The 26,144-nt window shown below is 41.8% G+C and overlaps 2 protein-coding genes and 1 pseudogene across 4 annotated transcripts in view; all 3 read right to left on the bottom strand.

Moving 5' to 3' along the window:
* Positions 1 to 5,967, bottom strand: part of LOC311493571 (uncharacterized protein) — a 63,592-nt gene extending 57,625 nt beyond the window's left edge. The window contains exons 1-6 of one of the 2 annotated variants that reach the window (XM_084552299.1): positions 5,908 to 5,967; positions 3,511 to 3,560; positions 2,177 to 2,233; positions 1,808 to 1,843; positions 1,516 to 1,554; positions 1,012 to 1,041 (exon numbers count right to left, since the gene is read on the bottom strand). In XM_084552299.1, the coding sequence (XP_084408425.1) occupies positions 1,012 to 1,041; positions 1,516 to 1,554; positions 1,808 to 1,843; positions 2,177 to 2,233; positions 3,511 to 3,538 (190 nt within the window). In that variant the 5' untranslated portion in view covers positions 3,539 to 3,560; positions 5,908 to 5,967. Of the gene's footprint in view, positions 1 to 1,011; positions 1,042 to 1,515; positions 1,555 to 1,807; positions 1,844 to 2,176; positions 2,234 to 3,510; positions 5,307 to 5,907 lie in introns of those variants that run through there. The other variant, XM_084552298.1, reaches the window with a different exon arrangement.
* Positions 5,968 to 8,290: 2,323 nt separating this feature from the next.
* Positions 8,291 to 10,957, bottom strand: LOC311492521 (protein mono-ADP-ribosyltransferase PARP15-like). The gene is made up of 3 exons (XM_084550812.1): positions 10,739 to 10,957; positions 10,332 to 10,506; positions 8,291 to 8,893 (listed from the first exon to the last, which is right to left on the bottom strand). The coding sequence occupies exons 1-3, from the start codon at positions 10,844 to 10,846 to the stop codon at positions 8,610 to 8,612; spliced, it is 567 nt and encodes a 188-aa protein (XP_084406938.1). The 5' UTR covers positions 10,847 to 10,957; the 3' UTR covers positions 8,291 to 8,609.
* Positions 10,958 to 11,398: 441 nt separating this feature from the next.
* LOC311493617 lies at positions 11,399 to 24,392 on the bottom strand (annotated as a pseudogene). Its single transcript has 10 exons — positions 24,323 to 24,392; positions 21,232 to 21,285; positions 20,765 to 20,973; positions 20,574 to 20,704; positions 13,668 to 13,795; positions 13,371 to 13,421; positions 13,065 to 13,260; positions 12,942 to 12,999; positions 12,458 to 12,526; positions 11,399 to 12,380 (listed from the first exon to the last, which is right to left on the bottom strand). The product of its transcript is annotated as an uncharacterized misc_RNA (transcript).
* Between the last annotated feature and the right edge of the window lie 1,752 nt (positions 24,393 to 26,144).

The raw sequence follows: 26,144 nt of genomic DNA, 5'->3' as shown, positions 1-26,144 counted from the left end.
ACTTCCAGAGCTGTGTTCAGTGACTTAGTTCTAAACTGCAGCTCTACAAATTGAACCGTGGCATCCCTAATACATTGTAGAGCCAAAGCTAGACTAAGAACCAGGAAGCAGGCAGTGTTTGATTGGATTCTTTTCTACATTTGATCATTCATGTTAAAGCTAATATTGACTTCTCTTCAGACTTAATGTTGACTTATCAGCCAGTGCTGAATAACCCAGCAGATATCTTGTAGTAGATGGAGGCAGAAGAAAAGTCTTTTCAACGCCTGCTTTGACGTCCCTCATGAACTCTGAGCCCTCACTGGCTATGACCTGATGGAACAGATGACTGCTTCAGATGCTGGATCAATAATATTATTCTTTAACAGTTAGTCTGTTAACAGAGGAAGTATTGTGGTTGATGGTGCTAGTCAGAGAGGCTGAATCCATTCATACAGTACAGATCACAGCCTGCATACATTGGACCAGTCTGACTCAGTTACCACTGATGGTATGTAGCATTGATCTCATCAGGTTATTGTTGCTTACTGTTCTATGACATCAGAGGATCACATGTGTGGATGTACTAAAGAGAACTAGAACTCTGATCACATGAGGACTCCTCCTTCACTTCAATCAAAGTTCTTCAGTTTCCAAGCTTCCTGTATTAGGTCCATGCATGTTCAGCTAGCTTCTATAGAGCATGCTCAGTAGGATCCTTCTCAGTCCAGCTGGTGGAGAGCTTCCAAGACAGAGATTGACCCTAGCTAATACTTTATTAACTCTGACATTATCATTGACCTCAGCTTGATATCACAAACCAGCACCGATATAAGGTGGATTAACAACCTGGAATGAAGTCACTGAGGATTTAAGGTGGACTGAAGAGAATCTGTCAGTCATTATCAAGTGAAACTTTCTAACTCACCAGTCAACTTGGAAACATTTCAAGAAAATGTGACTTATTGTCTACAAACTGCTGGAATTCTACATGTTCATAGAAGATTTAGGAGACACTTCACTTTTACTTACTGGGAGGTGATGGTGGTGGTCGAGCTGGTTCTGTAGAGAAAGATAAAGTAGAATGATTGATTGATTGATTGATTGATTGATTGATTGATTGATTGATGTGAAGTGTGTAATCAGTGTGATAGATATAGTTTTCATATTTTTTATGTTCCTGTCAATATTAAACAGTTAGAAACCAGGAAAAAAGCCCAGCACAAACTTCTCAAACCATCCTGACCAGATATTTATAGATAGGCCACAAGTAATTAAGAAAAGAGGAAGAGGAGAAAAAGCTGAGTGTCTGTAACAGACTGCCACCAGTACAGCACCATCTGTAGATGGACATAACCTGACTCATCCGTACAAAGACTAAGATCAGCTATGTGCTGGATGAGATTAGAGTCAGCAGACATCAATCAAACATTCATCCTTATACTGATTTGATCTGTTTAAGGTGGAGCTGAACCCTGATTCATTTTAGATTGAGAGAGTGGATGAGAACAACTGGACAAGACAACAGACACTTACTGTGAGACATTATGGCCTCCATTGAAGACATTTCATCTCCTAGAAAAGATTTATAAAACACAAAGAGAAACTGAATCAATGATGAATTCAACACAACTGCATCAACAACCTGGAATGAAGTCACTGAGGATTTAAGGTGGACTGAAGAGAATCTGTCAGTCATTATCAAGTGAAACTTTCTAACTCACCAGTCAACTTGGAAACATTTCAAGAAAATGTGACTTATTGTCTACAAACTGCTGGAATTCTACATGTTCACAGAAGATTTAGGAGACACTTCACTTTTACTTACTGGGACGTGATGGTGTTGGTGCTGATGGAGCTGATCCTGTAGAGAAACATAAAGTTAGTTGATTGATTGATTGATTGATTGATTGATGTGAAGTGTGTAATCAGTGTGATAGTCAGAACTAAACATCCTGTGATTGTTGGTGTCCACAAGCAGTTCAATAACTGATTTGCTTCATCGGTGTCAACATCTAGCAGCTCCACCTTAAGTTTCATGACCTGTACAGATATATTACTGACCTCAAGCATGTAGTGTTGTCAGACACTTTCATTTAGCTCAGCTTAATGACAAACTAACACTGATACAAGGCAGATTAATGAGGAGGAAGGAGGTCACTGAGGATTTAAACTTGGACTGAGGAGCTCAACGTACTGGGAGGTGGTTTTCTTGGTGGTTCAGAGCTGCTGCTCTGATTGCTGGCTGCTGGTCCTGTAGAGATATAGAAAAAGAAATATTCTCTCATTCATATTGCTTGTAACGTTGTCAGAGTGACGTGTTAACAACAGTCACACTTCTAACTTAGATGTTGGGGAAGTGTTTTTATTTCATGAACATCAGTCAGTGTCCTGTGGTCGACTGTGGAAGGACAGATGAGGTGTCTTCCCAGGTTTGAATTAGTCCTGGACACTACTCAACTGTCTGCAGTTTGATGAACATCATGTGGACAAGACAGAAGACTATTGGGACAATGTTTAGTGGACAGATGAGACCAAAGTAGAAGAGTTTGGTTTAAATGAGATGAACCAACACTGCATCATTCCAGCATCAGAACCTCATCCCTCCATCAAACATGGGGGTGCTAATGTCCTGGTTTGGGCCTGTTCTGCTGCATCTGGACCAGGACGGCTTGCCAGGATGATTCAGGAGATACATGTCTTCATGTCGGTCTGAGGTCTTGACATTCTTAGACAAGTCTACATGACCAATGTGGAAGTTTTAGAGACTGAAGACAAATGAGGCAGGAATGTTACTAAAAATGACATAAACATGTAATAAAACTTTAAAAATACAGTTTAACTGAATTTTGAAAATCAGTTCTGTCCTGGTCTGATTTGTGTTTGATATGAAGTCCTGATCAGAGCTCACAAAACAGATTAAAGTTAATATATAATCAGTGTCACAACTCACTGAAAAGGACAGTGATATAGGACAGTGTTAGAGGACAGTGATAGAGAACAGAGATAGAGGACAGAGATAGAGGATAGAGGACAGAGATAGAGGACAGAGATAGAGGACAGCAGAAGACTGAAGATTGAAGAGCAGCAGTGCTTGGAGCACATGAGCTGGAGCCAGAAGAATATCATCAGAAGATCAGTAGGTTAAAGAAACAGGAGGATCAAACTTGTGTTGAATTTGTTTATGATTGTGTTTGATTGCTGGTGTTCATCGATGTAGAGACATCAGTGATTTTGATTTTGCATGACTTAAGCAGTTGGTCTTCATGGAGGACTTTAAAAAACTGTCTCCCAGAGAGGGTGCAACACATTTGAATGAACAGAAAGATCAGACGTTAATGAAAGATCTGAACAGAACCTAAATCTGCCCAAGTTTGAAATTAGTCCTGGAAAACATTATCTGAGCAGAGTGGAGGCAGCTGAGATAATTATATAAGACTGGAACTGGACATACTCTGACCAGAGTGAAATGGACTGTCATCATCATCATCATCATCATCATCATCATCATCATCATGTTAGTGAACTCACCTGTTCCACCTGATCCTGAGTTTCCCATATTGTCACCATGGGTGAAGAACCTAAAAGAGAACATGGTGACATGTTAATGAATGGTCTGATATCAGCTGCTGGTGCCTTATGTTCCAGGAATAGATGAATAAATGTAGAAGTCAGACGTCCAACATAAAGACAGTGAAGTTACTGACTGATAAACAGCATCATGATAATATGAAGGAGTCAATGTTAGTCTCTGATCTCCTCCTCCAAACAGACAGTCCTCAGGTCTGGTTCTTAATGTTCCTTCACAACACCACATGATGGTGAGTGACTTCAATAGAACCAACATTCAGACTGAACGTCTGCTCTCATCAGGAAACCTCAGCTCTCATCTCCAGTCATTTCACACTGAAACATTTGGCCCAGCCTTTCAGACACATGTTAGACGTTAAACACTGAAATCAATCAATCAATACAACTAAATCATCTAATGTCACGTTTTCTAGCTCCTCTTCAAACTCCTCAAGTTTGAAAACTGAGAGTAGATTAGAACAGACAGTAGAACCTAAAGAGAGAACGGTGTGAACATGTTGTTTTGTTCCTCTTTGTGTTCTGCATCATGTTCCATCAGTGAAGCCTCCATGAAAACACAACTAGAACATTTTCCATGTCCCCCTTATATCATACTGCTATACTGCAGTTAAAGACAACAATACTAATGAGAACTACATCTTTCTCATTGATTCAGTCTAACACTGGATCTGTGATGTGTGCTGAGCTTCGTACCCAGTGTGCACAAACAAACCTGATTAAGACCAAAATGAAATGAGACTACTCAAAAACAAACATTTCAATTTAAAACCAGATCTAAACATTGAGCAGTTAAACCTTTCTATTCTGACTGTTCCATTATTCATCACTTCCTGGTTTAACTGAAGGTCCAGTTTAGAGAAGTTATTAATCTTAGATCTACAATCTTCTATTTTTGGCATTCAGTCAGAAAAAGATGAAAATAAATGGAGTGCTGCCGTGAACCTGACTCAGTGTAGAAGAAGAGCAACAGCAGAACAAGCATGAACCTGTGGTTCTCACAAGTACTGGCTGCCTCACCTCCTTCTCTTTCAGTCTGCTTTAATGTCACATTTAATATGTTCCACATCCATGAAACACATCAGCCAGACCAGAGGTCTTCAACAGCTGCTACTGCAGGGGGGCGTGAAGTTTCCTCCACAAATGGAAATGTCTTTAAATCCACATGAACATGAATCCAACATATTGTAGTGAATGGATGAATGGAGGCAGAAGATGTCATCTTTCAGTCAGAAATGCACACATTCAGTAACACACAGGAGCTCTGTCAAGCTGGACACCGGTTCACTCACAGCACTAGACTATCCTGGACCCGTCCCTGCACACAAAGACCAGGACACGTCCCTGTCCAAAGCCACATGTTACATGCTGGCTCTGTCAGGTTCCCCATGATTGACTGACAGCCTGTTCAGTCCTCAGCTGACTAAGATCCAGACACAACATATTTCCTTCCAGATATTTCTGCTTCAAACACTGCAGCTCCTATCAACAGCAGCCAACTACTGAGGCCAGTATATTATTCTACCAAGTGGATGGACATTGTTATGAAAATGGATCGTTTAGTAACTCAACCAAAAAAGATAACAGGTATGTTTATGGATGACAGTGGCACTAATAGGCCATCACTCAGTTTAGTTTCCACATTTACATTTAACATAAAAACATCAATGTGAAGAGCTTAGTACTGAATGATATACGTCACTAGGCCCAGTTTAATATAAAACACTGTTTAATACTATATATACAGTAGGGGGTCCCTGATCCATCTCTCTATCAGTTTGGGGGTCCTTGGACTAAAACTGACTGGGATCATAGAGAGATGACATTATTAGCTCAGCCCAATGGAGCAGTATTCTAACTGATGTGATTTTATCATTATTCCTTTCCTCTGTACATACACTCCATCCTCCCTGGTGTAGCAGACTGACATCAGATGGATTCTCTCACATGAATCCTCTCAGCACATGTCAGAGTCAGATCACACTGAGCTCCTCATTTCCTGTTCTGAAATGGCGCCTCTTGTTTCGAGGCCTAAAGTTTTACATCTTGTTCTAGGTCTAAAGTTTGACATGAACCTGCAGGAAGAGACAGATCCTCTGATTTCAGGTAGATTTCAGACATTGAACGCACCATCAGCCAGAAGCCCAGAAAGCAGTTCTTTAGACTGATACCACTGTGTTCTATTTAAATAAGGCCAGTAGAGCTGGTGTGATGCTGACAGACGGATCATATCACGAGTACAATTAATGATCCATCATGTCAGTGAGTGTCCTCATGTAGCTAGAGCATCATGTTTAACCCTCCACCACCACATCTACCACATACAAGACTTTTACTCACTTGAATCTTCCTCTTTAGTCCAGTTCAACCTTCACATCAAATTCTTGTTGCGACACAACCATCGAGTGAAAGAGAAACTAAAAAAAAAACTAAAAAAACAGGAAGTCTGACGACTCCACCCAACAGGAAATGATTTTCTAGAGACAGCATCCTCTAACTTTACATGATTAAATAATAATAATAGATAAAATAAATACGTCTGACTGCAGAAAATGAGAACAGAAATGAGATTTCCAGTAGATTTAATTGATCTGAAAAGACAAACAAAGCCATGCAGACAGATCTGAAAGGTCTTCTAAGTATAAATATCAGTGTCAGAGGAGATTTTAAAGAACGTTGATCGTCCTCAATCATTTTCTTGAATTAAACGTTGGTTTATTATTTGAAACTGTGGAGCTCCTGTGGGCTGCTGTAACATGATCTGATAACATCATCTCTAGTATTAAACACAGAAGCAGCTCAACCATGAGGCATCCTTTGTGGATCAGATAGGAGATCAGATCAGATAGAAATTTAGATTCTAAACAACCTGGAACATTATTGAATAGACATCTAACGACTTTAAACTCCGAGCTGTACTGACTTCACATTAATCCAGTATGAAGTACTGGACTAGACTTACAAGACTAGACCTGATGACTGGGACATTTGACAAACAGACAAGATGAACTGACAATGACAAACACCAAGCACAAGACTTAAATACACCAGAGAAGGACAACAACACAGGTGCAAACAATCAGAGCGGGGCTGCTGCAATCAGCACAAAGGAGAAGACAAGGACAGGAAGTCAAGACACTTGAAACAAAAGGAGAGGGTAAGAACAACAAAATAAAACAGGAAGACATGACCTCCATTACAGACCAGACTTGACAGTAACCATCAACAGGGAGTGTGTAGAGGTGGTTCAGACCTAGAAGGACCTGGGTCTACATCTGGATCACAAACTGGACTGGTGGTCTAACATAGACTCAGTCTACAAACAAGGTCAGAGACGTCTCTATGTCCTCAGGAGGCTAAGGTGCACAGCAAATCCAGCATACCCAAATCAACACTATCAGAGTTAATCTCAACACTTTTAAAGTGTCTATATGGGTCCACACCACAGAGTGTTAATTTGACTCTTTTTGAAGTGTTGGTATGTTAACACTCCCAAAGTGTTATTATTGACTCTTCTTAGAGTTAAAATTTAACACTTCTCAACACTAACCAGTGTTAGTTTCTCTCAACACTAGTGTATAGTGTTAGATATCAACTATCTCATAGTGTCAGTTGTTAACTACTACAGGTGTTCCACCTCCATATTTACACTGTATGGTGTAAATATTGTTTTCAGTTACATATTACATATAAAATAAACTATGATGAAATAAAGGGGCCATATTAAGCTTAAAACATTTATTTTAAAATGCATGTAACAACACATTAAACGCCACATAAAACTTTACAGATACTTTGTTCCCAGACATCAGGGTGAAGGAGAGAATTAGTCCTGTAGCTCCTACAGCAGGTGTTGTACTGTCTCAGGGTCATAGTAGAGTTCCTGGTTAAAGAAATACAAACACAAACAAACACAAAAAAAAAAGTTGAATTAAAAGAGAAATATAGTCAAATGACTAATACAGAGTTTTTGGACTTCATGTGATGGTCCCGCTAAGCTAACATGGTTTAGCTAGCGTCAAACTTAATGCTAACCGACACGCATGTTAACACCACCACAGTTATACAGTCTTTGTCTACTTGGTCTTCTGTAACAACTGAAACAGTCTACTTATGTTAACCTTGTAATTGAACATGAATTAGCATTTACTGACTGTAGCATACGTGTAAACTCGAATGTTAGCGATAGCATTAGCTTGTTCGGACACAGCGGAGTACGGGGCATGATGCTGCATGAGAGATTAAGAGTCAATATTTACGTCGAACATAACATTATACACAAAGTGAAGCACATTTACACACCAAACAACGTTTTCTCATCAGTGAAAATCAGTTGGTAGTTGTCGGGATGACTGTCCAGGTGCGGGTATAGTAAATGGGCGGAGTTTATAAATTAACACCTCAGGTGTTATATCCAGGTTCAGAGCTCGTCGTAAAAATTAAGAGAGTTAAATGTGTTGCATTGACACTTACAGAGTTAAATCACAAACACTCCATTCTGACACCAACTATTTGTCCTCAGAGAGTTATACATAATACATTTAACTCTACAAAGAGTAGAATTAACACTACACTTGCTAAAATTTCACCAACACCAGAATTTTAACTCCGCAGCATTTGCTGTGTGGTTTAATATCTGCAGGAAGCTGCTGGACATGTTCTACCAGACTATCGTTGACAGTGTCCTCTTCTGCACTGTGGTGTCCTGGGGAGACAGCACTAAGAAGAAGGACACCTCACGGCTGGGCAAGCTGATCCAGAAGGAGGACTCTGAAATAAGTTGTCAAACTCTGAGATATTGACCAATCTCTCAGGTCACTCTGGTCATCTTTCTGATGTGCAGCGTTCTGATCAGGTAGAGTTAACTGAGTCTAGTTAATCTGGTGTAAAAGTGTTTGGTCTTAATTTTTATTCACTTTAGAATTTCACAACATTTCTATTTGTTAAGAGTCCTATGACATGGTTCAAGTTATTATTCAAACCAAAGCACAGAGTCCAGGTAACATGTTCTCAGAACAGTCTCCCTCTGAGATCACAGCAGCTCATGTGAATGTGATGAGGTATTCTGGGTAAGCCTGGATGTCGTTGAAGATGACAAACATGGTTGGGTTGGTGGCGTCATCAGAGACGCTGTCATACAGGTCAGCAGCGTTGGTTGAGCTTTTAGAGGGAGGTGAGATCAAGCCTTGTCTTCCCTGGATAAAGTCTCCAACCAGAACCCTGGCCTGGTAGATGCGCTTGTGTCCGTTGGTGTCGGGTGTGGCGTAGCTTCGAGCTGAATAGACGGGGTCCACAGCAAAGTAAGAGCCATTGCCATACATCACACCTACAGGACAAACACACACACACACACATGGAGGAAGGCTGAGACTGACAGCACTGGATTTATTACTAACTAACTAAGGCCTGCATCATTCACAACCAGGAAATATCTGGAGAGGATAAAAGTGGGACGGCTGTGCAGAACCACTGCTGGAACAATTATTCACAGGAAAATAAAGAATCAAGTCAAATAATCAAATGAAAGTCATGCAATCAAAATCCTAGGTAGGAAGAAGAAGGAAAGTAAAAGAAGCAAATGTTCCAAAACCATCAGTGAACCTAAATCAAAGAGCTCTGGACTGTCTCTCATCTATTTTATGTCTTATTAAAATCTTAATACTCAGTTCTTTGTGTCAGTAGCATTTCACTGGAGCTTCACATACAGATACAGGTTCTAAAACTGAGGGTCCGGGCCTCTCCTAAGGGTCACTAGATGAATCTAAGAGGGTCTGAGCTGATTGTTCAGAAATATTAAATATTGTTTTGTCTCTGAACATGATAAATACAGCACAGACATGACGCTGGATCCTGAAACTAGTTCTCTTGTGTTCATAGTTAAAGGTACATCATGAATATAGGCTTAGAATGCAGACTCAACTTTAAACTGAAGCAGATGAACAAAGATGAAAAGGAAGAATTTAGGAAGTCCAGACATTTTGATTGACAGCCTCCTATGTTCAAGGGTTCAAAGGTCACTGGATAAATTCACACAATCATAAATAAAAAGTTTGAATTCTTTATCAGACAATGACCGGCTGAACTCTGAAACCATGGACGAGGGTCTGGACTTTTATTAATGATGGGCACCTTGTGGTGAAGCCTTCGTATTTGCTCTCTGAAGTCTTCTCTTCTCCTGAGTCTTGGATAATAATACGCCAACCTCCTGGAGAGTGTTCTTCACTTGTCTGGAGGTTGTGAAGCTCTCTCTCTCTCTCTCTCTCTCTCTCTCTCTCTCTCTCTCTGTCTTGTGTTGACGCCCAGGTCTTTTTCTGTTGCAGAGCTCACCAGTGTGTCCTGAATGAACCAAACTGTTGATGTGTCTGCTCCTAATGTCCCTGTTTTGTTGCTGCAGCCCAAGGATGGACTGTTTGACCTGCATCCACCTTTGAACACATGTTGGCTTCACAGCAACACTTGAACTCAGCTCTAGAACTTTTACCTGCTTAACTGACTGATCAGATAAAGACATGAAACAGCTTGAGAGTCAAGTGTGCAGTCACCTTTGGTCCCTTGAAAAACAGGGGCCACATATTGAAGACGTGTAATTCCTAAACCCTTCCTCCAGTCTAGATGTGAACAGCATCACATTAAAGCTGAGAGTCTGCTCTTTAGGCCCATATTCATTCTAGAAGAGTGTGATGAGTATGATCTAGTGTTGCTCAGTGTTCTGCTGCATGTGCAGTCAGCAGGCTTGTAGTGAGGCTGTGGGAGCCTTTGGTTACCGTGTTCTCCTGCGTAGCTGCGGTTGAAGCCTTGTTTGTTGATCAGATGGATGGCCTTGGAGCTGGTACCGTGAAACAGCAGCCTTTCATTGTTTGTGTGTTTGTTCTTGACCTCCATCTGTTTCTTCATCAGCTGGTAGCTCTGCCACAGTGTCGTATTCTGGACCCGTTCAATCTGCCAACGCAGTTCACACACATTATTCATCCCAACCACACAACTAGCGTCACTGTGACTTCTGGAAGTGGGACCTCTTTGTGGTTCAGCTGTTAAATGTACGTTAGTGATGGCTCCACATTCTGCTGCTTCCAGAGAGTTCACACTAGGATCTGATGCTTTAGGAGGGAGCTGAGACACAGGAATGATTCTTTAGGGTTATTCAACAGATATGATCAGAAAGTCAACATACACTGATGATGTTTGCAGCAAGGCCGGTCTTTTTAAGCTCCGCCTCCACATGCTTGTATTCCTTAGAGCCCAGAGTGACAGGAAACAGCTTCACTATGTCTCCTTTCATGTCGTCCCAATGTGAAGGCAAAGCAGCATCATCTGCAAAGATAAGAAGGTTTGTCTGAGGAGAAACTTCACTTTGTACAACCTGGATGTTGTGTTCATAGTTCACTCCACTCCACAAATCCCTGGTTTATTGAAACTAAACCGGGAACTGAACTGAGTCTCATCACATGATGGAAACACTTCTGAACACATGGACTCTGATTGGACCTGGAAATTAACTTGGAATCCTAGAGGAGCAGTTACTTTAGCACATCACAAATATGTAAAAACATATGATATGTCATTTGTTTAATCAGGTTCTCTTTGTCTACTTTCAGGACTTGTGTGAAAATCAGATGAAGAGTCGTTTTTATGCAGAAATGTCAAAGATTCTGATTGGTGCAAATACTTTTAAGGTAGCTGGATAGTTGAATCAAAGCTACTGGATACTGGATGTTGTGTTCATAGTTCAGGCTGCATCATTTAAAGGTCTCTCCTGTATGAGACGCTTTAAAACTGTAGAAAAGCAGAAGTATAGTGTTGCCATGGATACAGTGACTGACTCTGTGGATGTCTACAGCTGGAAAATGACTGTTAATAAAAGCAGATGTGAAGGATGTGACTCCACAGTGAACAGAATCATGGTGAAGTCATTGACTCTAGAGCTGAATGTGTTCTGGATGATCTCTAACTCTCCCTTGTCTCCATCAGTGAGGTGACCCACAGGTAGGACCAGGATGAAGGCATGGACGCCCTCAGGATCACAGAGGGAGATACACCTGAATGATTCCTCCATCACTGCCTCCTGAGGTTTTCCATGCAAGGGAAACCCAACGTCCACACACCTCTCCCTGATTCTGAACACACTCTGATGAGTTGGAGACTGAATGAAGCTCTGTCTGACCTAAAATGGCCTCGGCTGCTGAAGTCTTCCCTGATCCTCTCCTCCCACACAGAACCAGGTTTAAAGCTCGATTCCTGAGCTGAGACTTTGGTTTGATGGTCTCTTCAGTGAAGGTGAGGAAGGTTCCTCTGGTTTCATCAACAATCTTCTCAATCTGCTCCATCAGCTGTTTGTGACCATCTTGAAACATCTTGTACCGTCTCCCTCCACAGTCTCTAAGGAGTTCATGAACAGAGAGACTCCTCTGATCCTCACGTGTGATGACCACCATTGAATATTCAAAGACATCTGGTCCAAGCAAACTCAGGATGAACTTCAGAGTTTCTCTTTCCTCCTCAGTGAAATCAGAAGGCTTCACTAACAGCAGCAGAACATTTGGTCCAGGAGGACAGAGACTCACACAGCTCTTCACTTCTCTTCTCATGTTCTTCTCAGACAGACTCAACATGTCTGGAGTTTTCACCACAGTCACTGATTTTCCTCTCCACTCTCCACAGGAGGCCACACAGTGTCTGGTTGGTGAAAGTCGATGGTGTTGAAAACCTTGATGTCCGATGATGAAGTTGCCAAGTTGTGTCTTCTTGTCCTCACTTTTCCCCAACAGGACAATCCTGAAAGCAGACGCTGTAAAATAACAGAGTTGTGGGACATGGTTGTGTTAATCCAGGAGAAAAGATGTCACCAAAATCTTTCTGCAAAGTCCTGATCAGCTCTGGTGGAGTCACTTACAGGGAGGTGGAGGGTTTTCCCCAGAGACTGAGCATTGAGGAGTGATTTGAGGAGAGCTGCCATGGATCCCTATGAAAACATGACAAGTCATTAATATGTAACTTGATCTTCTAGTTGAATGAAGGAGGATCTGTGCAAAGAACGTTCTCCCACGTTTTCTTGTCACAGTTCTTTCTGTACTCACCTGCAGCTTGAACAGCAGCTGTGATTGGAGTCTGTGTTTCCTCTCCATCTCCTGCTAGAGCAGCTGTTGTGTCCTCAAATGCTCCATAGCTCAGATGCTCTTCATGGTTCTTCTTTCCAGTTTGACTCAAGAGTGTTAACAGCTCTGAATGTTCAAGGTTCTCCTGCTTCAAGTATCTGCATCTACATCTTTCAATCATGTCTTTTAATTGAGGGTTTTCTGTGGAATGTTCCATCAACGTTAAACTCTCCTCTCTGGGTGTTGATATCAGAACCAGTGAATGATCAAAGGATTGTTCACCAAAGAGTTCCAGGACTCTGCAGAGTGTCTCTTTGTGTTCCTCAGTGAAGTCTTCAGGCTGTAGAAGCAGCAGGAACACATGAGGTCCAGGAGCAGATTGTCTCTGAAAGGTTTTTAATAAACTCTGTCAGTTTGTCCGTACTGGGAAGAATCAGATCTGGGGTGTTGATGACAGCTACTTTTTTGCCATTAAATGTTCCACTGATTCTCAGACAGGACTCAGGTGCTTGGTTGAACACAGTCTCTCCCAGGATGAAGTCCCCCACTGAACTCCTCTCAGACCAGCTGCTCCCCAGCAGAACAACCCTCAGCTCAGACACTGTGGAAGAAAAGATTTATAAAAGCAGTTAAAGACAGACTGACACTGAGTCCTTTCTAGTCTCAGTGCTGTTTAGAAATCAACAGAATAACAGGTTCACTTTGACTCACTGAAAGGTGGCAGGATGTAACAGCTGCTGCGCTTCAGGGGAGACTGGTCATCTGTGGTATTAAAGAAAAAGACATGAATACGTAACACTAGTTTACTTGTTAACCTTCTTACCTTTAACCTCTACAGTAACTCCTTCACCACTCAAGTCATCATTCAAACTTCTTGTGCAGACATGTGTCAAAGCTACCAGAACCCAACACACACACACACACACACACACATCAGAGAAAAGAAAGTGATGTGAAGATGATCCAGTCAGTCCAGGACCTACAGCCTGAGTGGTCCCTCCTGTCTGCCATGCCACTGGGCCTTCAGCATGAACTCTGTCATGACCTGATTCTCCATCTGTAACAATGGACTGTTAGCCTGAGACCTTTCACTCTTCTGCTCCCAGTTACTTGGTTGCAGGGGGTTGGCCTGGAGGCTGAGCACATAGACACAACAGGTGGGACTTCAATGAGGGCAAAGAGCTAGCAGACTGCTGGAGACCTGACCCAGGTGCTGGAGGTGACAGGAAGCTAGCAGTCCACTTGCTTGCTAGCTCTGAGGATGTTAGCAGGACTGAGACTAGCGGGTCACGTGCTGGACTCAACACGGTGTCCACAGGAAATATCCAGGAAGGTCTGCAGACTCCTCTGAAGACTGGTCCCCTCAGTCAACCATCCAGACAACCAGGACATGATCCCAGGATCAGAGGAAGTTAGGTCTCCAATAAAACACATGTTTTCACTTTCAGTGCTTGTTGTGTTTTCAGTCCTAGTGTTGTGTCCTGAAGCTCAGTGTCTGCTGGTACATTTAGATTTAAAAAACTAAAGTAAGAGCACAGAGAGAAAACAGACGAGGACAAACATGAAGGAGGACATCACAGGAGAACACAACATGGTGAACTGACAAACTGACGACTGAATCCACAAGAAAGGAACGGGTAACAAGACACAGGAAGAAACAAAGACCAAAACCATGACACAAACTATCAAACAGTGTACGACTGATTCTAAATGTGTCCTCCAGATCAATCACATCAAACTCACGTGCTGCTGCAGCTGCCATGTTGGAAACTCTGCTGGAAACGTCAGAGACTAAATCAACTGGAGATCAGCTGCTGCACATGAAGAACCTGGAAGAAGAAGAAGAAGAAGAAGAAGTGTTTGCATTTCAATCTCAACAGTCTTTACTGTCTGAGCTACTGAAGCCTCCAACAACCACAGCATTCCAGCCAGAAACCAGCAGCACTCTACTGACTACAGAGGCTTCAACACAACATCAACGACTAACACATTGTCACAGGTGAGATGAGCCAGATTCAGTCAGCAGAACACAGCAGCTAATTAATCCTAGTCAATAACAGAGACCTAAAGACAGAAGCATCATCCAGCAGCCAGAGCTGAGATGGAGCCAAACACATTTACTGAACCATCAAACTACAATACACAACCGTTGTCTCCCTCTTGTGGCAGTGACAGTAATTCCGTCTGACGTCCCTCAGGTTCTTTCATTGTTTCAGGACACACCAGTGGTGATCAGTGTTTGTCCTTCAGCTGCTTCCTGGTTCAGACTGTAACTCTTCCTCTCCACGTAGACTGGACACTCAGAAACACTTTCTAGATGATTGTTTGTGTCATGCCAGAGTTTAGCTGACACTCATTAGCTTCATTAGCATTAGCTTTAACAAGAGCTTGAATTCATTGATATGAAGCAGTTCTGCTCTGTAGCTGTAGCTCTTGAGCTTCCAGTGGAGAACACTTGAGCTTTTCCATTTTGACTTTCTACTTCTTCTCACATATCTCTGAGGTCAACGTTGAACTTTTTACTCCACTACAACTGTCTGACACATTTAGTTCCTTTTCACATTCCATGTTTCCGTCTCCTTCCTTTGCAGTGGAAAGGATGTTTCTACAAACTTGCTGATTTAGAGTTTGATTGTTTGGTTACCTGAAACATTAATGAGTTAAGAAAATAAAGATCCAGAAAGAATGAAATCATTCTCTTACATTAGCTTTAAAGTGCGTCATCAAAACAGGTGAAAACAGGTGTTTTATTGAGCTCATCAGGAGCTGAGTGGTTGTCACAGGACACCATATGATAAGTGGAGCACATTCAACTAGCCAGCAGAACAGAAAGTTAGAAACAGCTCAACATGAAACATCCACAGCAGCGACATGCAACAGAAGCATTAATGCAGCAGAAAGTAGAAGGAAGTATTTCTGATATATTCTGATGGTGATTCTGACATAGTTTTCATGTCCTTCAGGTTTTAAATGCAGGACTTTTACTGTCTGTCACTGATTCTGTAAAGAAGTCAAAGTGCATGGATTCCTTTGATAGTGAAGAGAGGTTTTAGTGGTGACGCAGAGAGCTGCAGGATTCTGTTGCAGTTTGTGAATGTACCGTCGCTCAGTAGTGACCAAATGACTGATTATTACCTCCATCATTTATTTCTACTCTAATACAGGATAATAAGGTCCAGGTTAAACACATCTCTTTAATCATCACATGCATTTGACATGGGTAAAGCTTTAGTGTCACATGTCCAGTTCTTCCAGGCCTGAGCACAGTATTTAGAAGAACACTGATACCAGTATGACTTTAAATCACTGTCAAGGAACTGAAAGAAGAAACTAAAGAAAGGTCTTGTTCATAAAGGAAATGCTCCGTAGTGTGGAGGTCAAGGCAAAGCAGCCGTAAAGCAGCCTCTGTGCTTTCTAGTGTCCAGCTGAAATGTGATTGTTCAGCATTTCTTGTAGTTGCTTTGTGAGCCCTGACTAGAAATAAAGGAAGTGAGAGTTGAACTCATGAGACACTAGAAGTCACTTCCTCCTCTCTCCTCAGATACAAACACTGGAGAACTGATTCTGACGAAGGTATGGGAATGAATCTTATCCCAGTACCAGAGGATGAATGGACTCAGGCTATGGTCTGGTGGTTGGGGGGTGGGGGCCTGGTGTTGCCTGTGAATGAGGCTGATACGTTTCAGTTTCCATCCAGAGTGACCATCAGATGTCTTGTTTTGTAAATCTGACAAATGGGAACTCCACGTTTCCTTTCAGTACATTCTGCTACCAAAGTCTATCCTGATGTCAAATGTGTCTAGAAGTAGATGTTCAGGAGCTCTGAGCTCATCTTCATCTCATCAACACAACTCATTTAAATCCTCGTCATTCTCTGTGCTCACTCAGTAAAGTTCTTGGTTTCAAGTCACAGGAAAGAGGTCAGGAGGAAAAATCCCAGAACGCCCCCACTGGCCTCTCAGCCCCCCCTCATCCTACCAGTCCATTTCAATCCATGTTCACACCAGGATTTATGAAAAGGATCTGATTTCCAGTTGTTAGACCAATAAATAGTGATGGCCCTCTGACACCCGAGGCTCCGACACATGCGCCGTAGCTCATGAAGCAATTGTATCGAACCACTGTGCCGAGGCGTGGTTCGGTCACATGACTAGTGACGTTTGAAGCACTTGAGTGACATTCGAAGCAGTTCAAGTGCTTCGAATGCTTCAGCGGCAAACGAATCACCCTAAGGGTTCGGTTTGTCATGTGAATCACCTGGTGGGATCGAGTGTGTTCAGGGATATCCCGGTTATCCTATCCCTATTTAGTGGTGCTCATTTGAATGTTTCTTTGCATAGTAGGCTGGTTTGTTGCTGTAGTTGGTGTTAGTTGCGTACTTTGTGGAGATAGATCGTAAGATTCAGAGAGAAATAGATAAATTAGTTACATAGATAACACTAGATTGATAGATAGACATAGTTACATAGATAGTCCTAAATAGCGTTATATATAGATAAGATAGAGAGAGAGATACAGATAAGATATAGACATATTGTCAGAAGTGCGTATATAGACGAATCCGGCGAAACTACCGGAAGTAAGCGGGCGCCATAACTGAGCTGTTGCTGGGTAGCGTTGCGCCAGTGCCTCCTATTGGTTTTATAATGTCGAGTGGGAAAACATGTTCCGTTGTAAATTGTTTCAATAGCACAATTCAATACAACTTTCCCATCCTTCCTCTGCAGAGTTATTTGTACAGTATGAGTGTTGTTAATGGTCTGTGAAAATTTTGCATTTTGTTGATCATCGGATGCCAGGCGAAGGAGAAAATACTCTTGAATACCTTTAAAACAACAGAAGGGGCAGTAGTAACATTACTGTTATGTCTGTTGTTAACGTTTGATTTACTTGACTGACTCTCACTCTGAGAACCAACAACGCTAGCAGTTAGCTGTATCTTACCCTTTCCTTTTGAAATGTGAAAATGAGATAAACAATGGTCACAAATGAAAAACATGAATTCGTTTATTTGATATCCATTCATTTATTTATTGTTGCCAAATGGACAGATCTTTTTATAGTTTCCTCGTTAGCTAGCCTAGATAGCATAGTTATTGCTAACGTTAGCTAGCTAGCAGCTACAGTAGTTAAGTAGATAATATCATCCTAGCTCCAATTATGTCTTTATTTCCCCATTCTCTACTTTAAGCTATTTTCATAAATAATCTGTAAGATCGTTTGCACCTTCATCTGTGACTGGAGGCCACTGTCTAACATCATCAACCCAACAAGTCATACTGCCTGGCTGTAGCTGTCATCGAGGCTGCGTTATCACGGAGGTTTGTTTACATACCAGTAACAGCTCAGTAATGGCGTCGCCACAAGATGGCAGCCTACACAGAACGCTCGCCGGATTCGTCTATAGTTTTGGTTCGGACAAATCACGTGTTTTGTGACGTATGAACCATTTCACTGCTTCATTCAGAAACCCTGTCACTGGTTTGGTTGTCTCGGCTCTTCGGGAGAGATGAGATGAGTCTTAGAAGCAAATAATGAGTCAAGAGAGATTTGGTTTGACACTGTTGCATTCAGTACAAATATTCTCTAACACTACTAAACCATGATACCAAGAGCAAATGAAAATAGCTGATGTAAGCGCTGAAACATAAACATTAGTGTAAATTAACAAAGGTTCATAGAGTGTAGCAGTGACGTAATCAAAATGGTCCACCGACAACGTTGCATCACTGATGAGGTTCGTGGTACACTGTGAAATCACCGGTCTTTCATTAGCAAACCAAGGGTTCGATTCCCGTTTGTTCTTTATTATTTATTTTATTGTTATGTGTATATAATTTTCTTATAATAAACTTTAAACCACATATCCATGTAATGTAGTCAAATAGGAATGTGCATGGCAAATCAAGTCCCATTCAAGCATGAACCAGTAAGACACGTCTCCATTGCACTACATTTTATTGTCCACTAGATGTCCTAATAGAGCACTGTGTCATTGAAGCTTCGAGTAATGAACCTTTTTTTGAATCACGTGTCGAGGCTTCAACAAAGCCTCGATTGCCCATCACTACCAATAAAATGAACCCTTTCAGACTGTCTCTTTCTGAGGGCCCGTCCACACTGAAACACAAATACGCCAAAACGGAGGTTTTTTTAATCGTTTTGGCCGAGCGTCCAGACGTATCCTGTAAACGCATAGCCCTAAAACGCACTTTTCTGAAAACGGGTCCCAGGGTGGAGAAATTTGAAAACGCAACTCTTGCGTTTCTTTGTGGACGGCGAATACGGGGAAAACGATGACGTCATCGCCACACTCCCGAGCAGCCTTCCACATCCCGCGAGACGTCTCATAACAACATCAACAACAATGGCGGACTACATGCTAGTTTTCATGCTAGAGAAGATACTGTGCCTATTAGGTTTACTAGGGCAAAATATCATGCTCCTGTGCCACCACGCTGAGCAAAAAAGGCGATTTGTAAACAGCGCTCAAGCTTTATGCGCATGCTCCGCCTCTTCCTCTACGTTTTTGGTGAATTTCTGAAACTGAAACAGCGCCACCTATAGGCCTGGCATATGAAGCAGCGTTTTCGGTCGAGCAGAAACGGATCTGTGTGGACGCGGATATTTCTTGAAACGATGACGTCAAAAACGGAGAGAAAAAAGATCGTTTTCGTACGTGTGGACGGGCCCTGAGAATAACTAAAAATCACTCATGACGTACAAACACTGTAAGAAAATAAACGAATAAGAAAACACAAAAACACTCTACAAGGAATAAATTGTAAGAAAATAAAAGACTAGAACAAGAAAACTCAAAATCTCTCACAACAAGGAAAAATGTAATGAAGACAGGATGAAGAGACACAGGTAATATATACATGCTGAGGTTATTAGACACAGGTGGAAACAATCAGGACAGAGAAGACAATCACAAAGGAAGGAACAAACAGGAAGGACAAGCTAACTATAACACAGAAGGAAAGGGTTAACAAAATAAAAGCAGAAATAACAGAAAAATAAAACACAAAGTAAAAGATGAGAAGCTTTACTTCCTCAGAGTGACAGTATGTACAATAAACACCTCAGCTATAGACGCTATACTCTATTACTCATGCTTCCATTCATCTTCTGCTTCTTCTCCAAACTTGGTCTCATTGTTTTGGTCACTGGACATAAATGAATCCAGCAACAAGTGAACAGGAGGAGTTTGTGGTTCAACAAGGTCCAATGTGAACAAGATAAAAGACAGAGAAGACACACATGAAATGGAACGGATAATATTTGTTACAACCCTGGCTCTCAGGTTGAAACAAAGGAGAGAGGCCACACAGAGCTCTGAGGATGTTTCAGCGTTTATTTAATTGAACAGCCCAAAAAGATCATCTACCTGTGTGTGTGTTGTTCAAATGGAGTGGGTGTGTGGGTGCGGGTGTGTGTACATGTGTATGTGTATGTAGGTATATAAAAGACCAACACCAAACTACAGCAGGCTGTAGGCCATAGCAGCAGCCAGCTGCTCAGCCACCAGAGAGAGAGCAGACTGACTGAGACGGCCTTATATTAGTAAAGCCACACCCTAAGGTGTGGTCTGCTTAGGACGGCCCACTGCTTCCTGTTCTCCTGAAAGGCACTGAGAGGAGAAGCAGACCGAACAGGGCCGTCACATAATAAATAAATGTTGATCTGCAGGATCTGAGCTAAATGTACAAAAACTGGAAGCTACCATATCATGAATAATGCTTTTCATTCAGTGTTAACACTGATTAGCTCTGTTTCAGGTGCTTTCCATCGTTCTCCTTCACAATCTGTCCAAACCTTGTTAACAGTTCTTCAAGTTCAAGGTCTTTCCGCCACAAAACTCTGTATTTACACCTCTTGATCATTTCTTTTATTGGTGGATGTTGTCGATACTCTTCCATGAAGCCTGGCTTCTCCTCTCTGGGTGTTGATATCAGAACCAGTGAATGATCAAATGATCGATCACTGAAGAGTTCCAGGACTCTGCAGAGTCTCTGTCTCTGTTCCACAGTGAAGTCTTCAGGCTGTAGAACCAGCAGGAACACATGAGGTCCAGGAGCAGAGAGTCTCTCACAGGTTCTTACATGTTCTCTAAGTTCATCTTCAGAGATGTCTGGGAGCAGCAGATCTGGAGGCTTGATGACATATATGTCACCTTTCACACTTGCTCTGATGCTCTGGTAGTCTTTGAACTGAAAATCCCAATGCTTGTCAGATGCACTTGTAATGACGTCAATCACTGAACTCCTCTCAGAGCAGCTGTTCCCCAGAAGAACAACCCTCAGCTCAGACACTGAAAAGAAAAACAGTGAATGATAAAACACAGTAACACAGAGAATCCACAGTGAAACACTAGAACTGGATTAACAATGAGTGAGGAGGTGGTCATTCTTTAAGAGGACATTTTGATCGGAAACTCATCATTTCATCCTGAACCTGCAAAGATGTTGAAATAAATAAAGATTAAATGTGAATCTAGAGCCTAGAAAAGCTGTAATCCTACATGTTAATGTGACCAAGAGGATTTCTGACTCAGTTCACTTTGACTTACTGGAAGGTGGAAGGAATTCAAGGCTGCTGGGCTTCATAGGCGACTCATGGTGCTCTGCAGGGAGAGAGAACATGTAGATGTATGAGGAGCTGTTGGGGACATTATTCAGAATTAGCCTCTCACACACATACATGTCAAACCTGAAGTGGACTGAAGCTACGTTTCCTGGACGTTGTTTGTTCTTCTGCTGCACTGATGCATTTAACAGAGCTGTGATGGTCTCCACTCAGGTCAGTATATTGTTAAGTAATGCTTCAGTTAGGCTACTTGCAGGCTTTTAAACAGACATCAGTGGTGAACAACCAATGTCTTTCATCCATGTGTCTATCATTGTGAATAATGTCCCTAACGGCCCCTCATATAGATGCACTGACTGATGGATTCATGACTGAGTTGATGGTTCAGCTTGTCGTCATCTCTCTGGATTCTATCTATCTCTAACTCAGCTGCTCCATCTGGGACCTTCTTCATTTCATTCACCTCCAGATATTCTACTGATTATTGTGTATTTATTGTGTACATATTTATTTAATATATTGTTTGTTTCTACCTCATTCTGTTAATGTGTCAGTCTGTTCATTAATAGAGGAAGGCTGCTAGTGGGATGGGGGGGGGGGGGGTCTGCTACAAAGCTGCTGTGGGTATTAAAAAAACTTACTGAGAGACATACTGGCCTCTGTTAGATGTTCTAGAAGGAAATAGATTGAAAAAAGAGAATCTGTCAGTCATTATCAAATGAAACTTTCTAACTCACCAGTCAACTTGGAAACATTTCAAGAAAATGTGACTTATTGTCTACAAACTGCTGGAATTCTACATGTTCATAGAAGATTTAGGAGACACTTCACTTTTACTTACTGAGAGATGATGAGGTGCATTCTAGTAGTGCTGCAGAAAAACAAAAACATTTAAACATTCATTCAAAAAATACAAGAAACATTATGAAGTATACAAAGTACATAGAGAATATATAAAATCTTTAGTTTTAAATAGTGTAGTAACTACAGATTGTGATGATGCACAGAAAAGAGCCAGAGAATGAACAAATGTTGACAGTATTAACTTTAATGAACAGACTATGGTTCAGAAAATGTTCATTAATGTAATAGACACAAGCTGAGGGAACCTCATGTTAATGTAACCTATAGTGACTGTTGGGGATGTGTGTGAGGAGGAGCTTGTTCATGAGTCCAGTCACAGACCAGAAGAAACTCTCTGGACCACTGCTACAGCTACATCACAAACACATAGAAGCATGTTCCCTCTAAGCTGCGCACTGCTCACAAGTTCTCCAGGTGTCCAGTCAATGATATGATGCGTTTCACTTACACAGCCAATTCAATTAAATTCAATTCAATTCAATTCATTTTATTTATATAGCGTCAATAACAATACAAATCATCTCAAGACGCTTTACAAAAACCCGGCCTGAAACCCCCAGAGCAGCCTGAAGGCAAAAGTGGCAGGAAAAACTCCCTTTTAACAGGAAGAAACCTTGAGCAGAACCAGAACCAGAACCAGCTCATATGGAGGACCCATCTGCCTAAGGCCAGCCGGGTACAGACAGAAGAAAGAGAGAAGAGAACAGCAAGATAAACATCCATCTGTCATAGAGACACATATCTGACTAAAGCGCACATGTGGAATCTTATGCTACAAACTGATGATGTTACATGACAGTTTGAAAATGTAAGAGGAATCATAGGCAGGTTGGAGAATTGTTCATTCAGGTGGGAGTGGAGAACTGCAGGATTGTGCAAAATGTCAATGTTTTAATGTGACCAAAACTTTATCTCTGAAAGGTGTCTATGTCTCCGTTCTTCCAGAGCAGGACTCTGACACACTTTGTACACTTTAGTCAGATATGTGTATCTATGACAGATGTATGTTTATCTTGCTGTTCTCTTCTCTTCTCTCTTTGCTGTTCTCTTCTCTCTTTCTTCTGTCTGTACCCGGCTGGCCTTAGGCAGATGGTTCCCTCCATATGAGCTGGGTTCTGCTCGAGGTTTCTTCCTGTTAAAAGGGAGTTTTTCCTTGCCACCGTTGCCTTCAGGCTTGCTCTGGGGGTTTCAGGCCGGGTTTTTGTAAAGCGTCTTGAGACGATTTGTATTGTTATTGACACTATATAAATAAAATTGAATTGAATTGAATTGAATTGACATGTAACATACTACACAGCTCATGAACAACAAGATTTATGTCTTTCTCATGTTAAGCAAAATCACTTATATTAAAAATAAACTAATGGAAATTACTGCTGTAATTTGATTCTTTTAATAAGCCATGTAACTTGCTATGATCTCAGGTTTTGGTCAGGTGTGATACTGGTGTGTGGCCCCAGCGAAGAAATATTTTGTCAAAACTAGGTATTTTGACCAACTCTCATCTGCCCTAGACAAACGACTGATTTTTTGAGAATTTCCCTCACAAGAGACAACAATCTCTCTGAATGTGGAGAAGACGAAAGAGATTGTCTTGGACTTCAGGAGAGTGTCCACTCAGCATGCTCCTCTGACCATCAACTGCTGTGGAGAGGGTGAGCAGCTCCAAGTTCCTGGGTGTTCATGTCACAGAGGACCTTTCCTGGACGACCAACACAGCATCTCTGGTAAAGAAGGCTCAGGCTCAACAGCCTCTACTCCCTGAGGAAAGACAGAGCACCGGCTCCCATCATTTTCACCTTCTACAGAGGCACCATTCAGACTGTGTAGTACAGTGACTGCACCATGTCCTGCTGTAAGACCCTTCAGTGCACAGTTAGAGCAGCTGAGAAGATAATCAGTACCTCTCTCCCTTCCCTCCAGGACGTCACCCATCTCACCTCCTCTGCCCTCTGATCCCACTCACCCCTGCAGAATTGACAATAAAGCTGATTTTGACACTTGTGGAACATATGTCCACATGCTCTTCCTGGATTATAGCTCAGCCTTCAATACCATCCAGCCAATGAAGCCGTCTATGGACCTTGTTCTCAACATAGGGAAAACAAAGAACTCATTCTACATGTGCTTCATGTGTCAGCAGACCTGAGCTGGGCCACAAACACCAGGGCTACACTGAAGAAGGTCAGACTCAGACGTCATCCTCTCACCCAGGCCTACAGAGGACCCACTGAGAGCATTCTCACTAGTGGCATCACAGAGGATGAAGTGGAGGGCCATGTTTACTGAAAATGTCATCACAGTGCTTCAAGGTGGAGGAAAAGACTGGCCCGGGTGCTTTGCAGGGGTCCACTGGTCCACAGATTTGATGTCCTCACAGCAGGTTTAGAGAGTTGGTGCAGCACAGAGGACGACGTGATAGAAACCATCTGTATATGGAGAGTGTATATGTCTGCTGGACACACAGTAGGAGAGCTCACGCTGTCCGTCCTGTTCAACCAGTATGAACAAGGTGAACTCACAGGGGAGGACATCATTACACCAACCACTGGTTTTTATCAAGCACAGACTGGAAGATGGAGAAGAGTCACTGTATTTCCCATCAGCAACTTAAATGTGTCCATTTTATTGATGAACAAACGTTAGAGAGAAATATCCCAGGTAGAGATGTTTAAGAGGACACCTGGACTAAATCCTCCAGGTATTCCGCTGATGTAGTGATGTAAAGAGGAAGTAAATGTACCATGCTTGAATCTCTGATGTTCTCTTTTCTGGTGTTAGTGCTCATGATAATATCTGGATGGAAAACTAAACAGTGTGTATCAACACACCAAGGTGGCTGTATGGGGACAAAAGCTCAGCACAAACTTCTCAAACCATCCTGAGCAGATATTTATAGATAGGCCACAAGTAATTAAGAAAAGAGGAAGAGGAGAAAAAGTTGAGTGTCTGTAACAGACTGCCACCAGTACAGCACCATCTGTAGATGGACATAACCTGACTCATCCAGTACAGAAACTAATATCAGCTATGTGTTGGATGAGATTAGAGTCAGCAGACATCAATCAAACATTCATCCATATACTGATTTGATCTGTTTAAGGTGGAGCTGAACCCTGATTCATTTTAGATTGAGAGAGTAGATGAGAACAACTGACAACAGACACTTACTGTGAGACAACCTGACCTCCACTGAAGACATTTCACGTTCCAGTTTCTCTCCTAGAAAATATTCATAAAACACAAAGAGAAACTGAATCAATGATGAATTCAACACAACTGCATCAACAATCTGGAATGAAGTCACTGAGGATTTAAGGTGGACTTAAGAGAATCTCAACTTACTGCCAAATGATCCTGGGAAGTGATGTCGCACTGTAGAGACACATAAAGTAAAATGATTGATTGATTGATTGATTGATATGAAGTGTGTAATCAGTGTGATAGTCAGAACTAAACATCCTGTGATTGTTGGTGTCCACAAGCAGCTCAATAACTGATTTACTTCATGTGTGTCAACATCTAGCAGCTCCACCTCACTACCTGTGATAGTCTGTGTGGACTGAGGCAGACTGCAGGTGGAGACAGAGAGTCAGGAGAACCACCTGGACAGAAAGTTACCACTAGAGGACGCTCTCTACACAATGTCTGTCCTCATGTCTAATCAAAGACTAGCTGAACAGAACAAGACAAAGAAAGAGAAGAGCAAGTGTCTCTCTTCAGGACAAAGTTGTGATTCTACACAATCTGATCATCAGTTCTAGTACTGGCTGCAGGAACAGTTAGAGTCAGCACACATGAAGAAAACATTCATCCACATAGAGACTCTTTAAATGGTTGGTCTGTTTAAGGTGGAGCTGAACCCTGATTCATTTTAGATTGAGAGAGTGGATGAGAACAACTGGACAAGACAACAGACACTTACTGAAAGACATCATCATATCATGTTCCAGTTCACGTCCTAGAAAAGATTCATAAACACAAAGAGAAACTGAATCAATGATGAATTCAACACAACTGCATCAACAACCT

Source organism: Chelon labrosus, assembly GCF_963514085.1.
Source record: "Chelon labrosus genome assembly, chromosome: 9".
NCBI lineage: Eukaryota > Metazoa > Chordata > Actinopteri > Mugiliformes > Mugilidae > Chelon > Chelon labrosus.
This window is presented reverse-complemented; position numbering and strand designations above follow the sequence as displayed.

What these genes read in the sequence shown, in the direction of transcription:
- LOC311492521 (XM_084550812.1), bottom strand. Translation starts at nt 10,846, where the DNA reads ATGAAAGGAGACATAGTGAAGCTGTTTCCTGTCACTCTGGGCTCTAAG. An exon ending in TTGCTGCAAACATCATCAGT is followed by an intron (nt 10,507 to 10,738) that starts GTATGTTGACTT and finishes CTGCGTTGGCAG; the next exon opens with ATTGAACGGGTCCAGAATAC. An exon ending in CAGCTACGCAGGAGAACACG is followed by an intron (nt 8,894 to 10,331) that starts GTAACCAAAGGC and finishes TTTGTCCTGTAG; the next exon opens with GTGTGATGTATGGCAATGGC.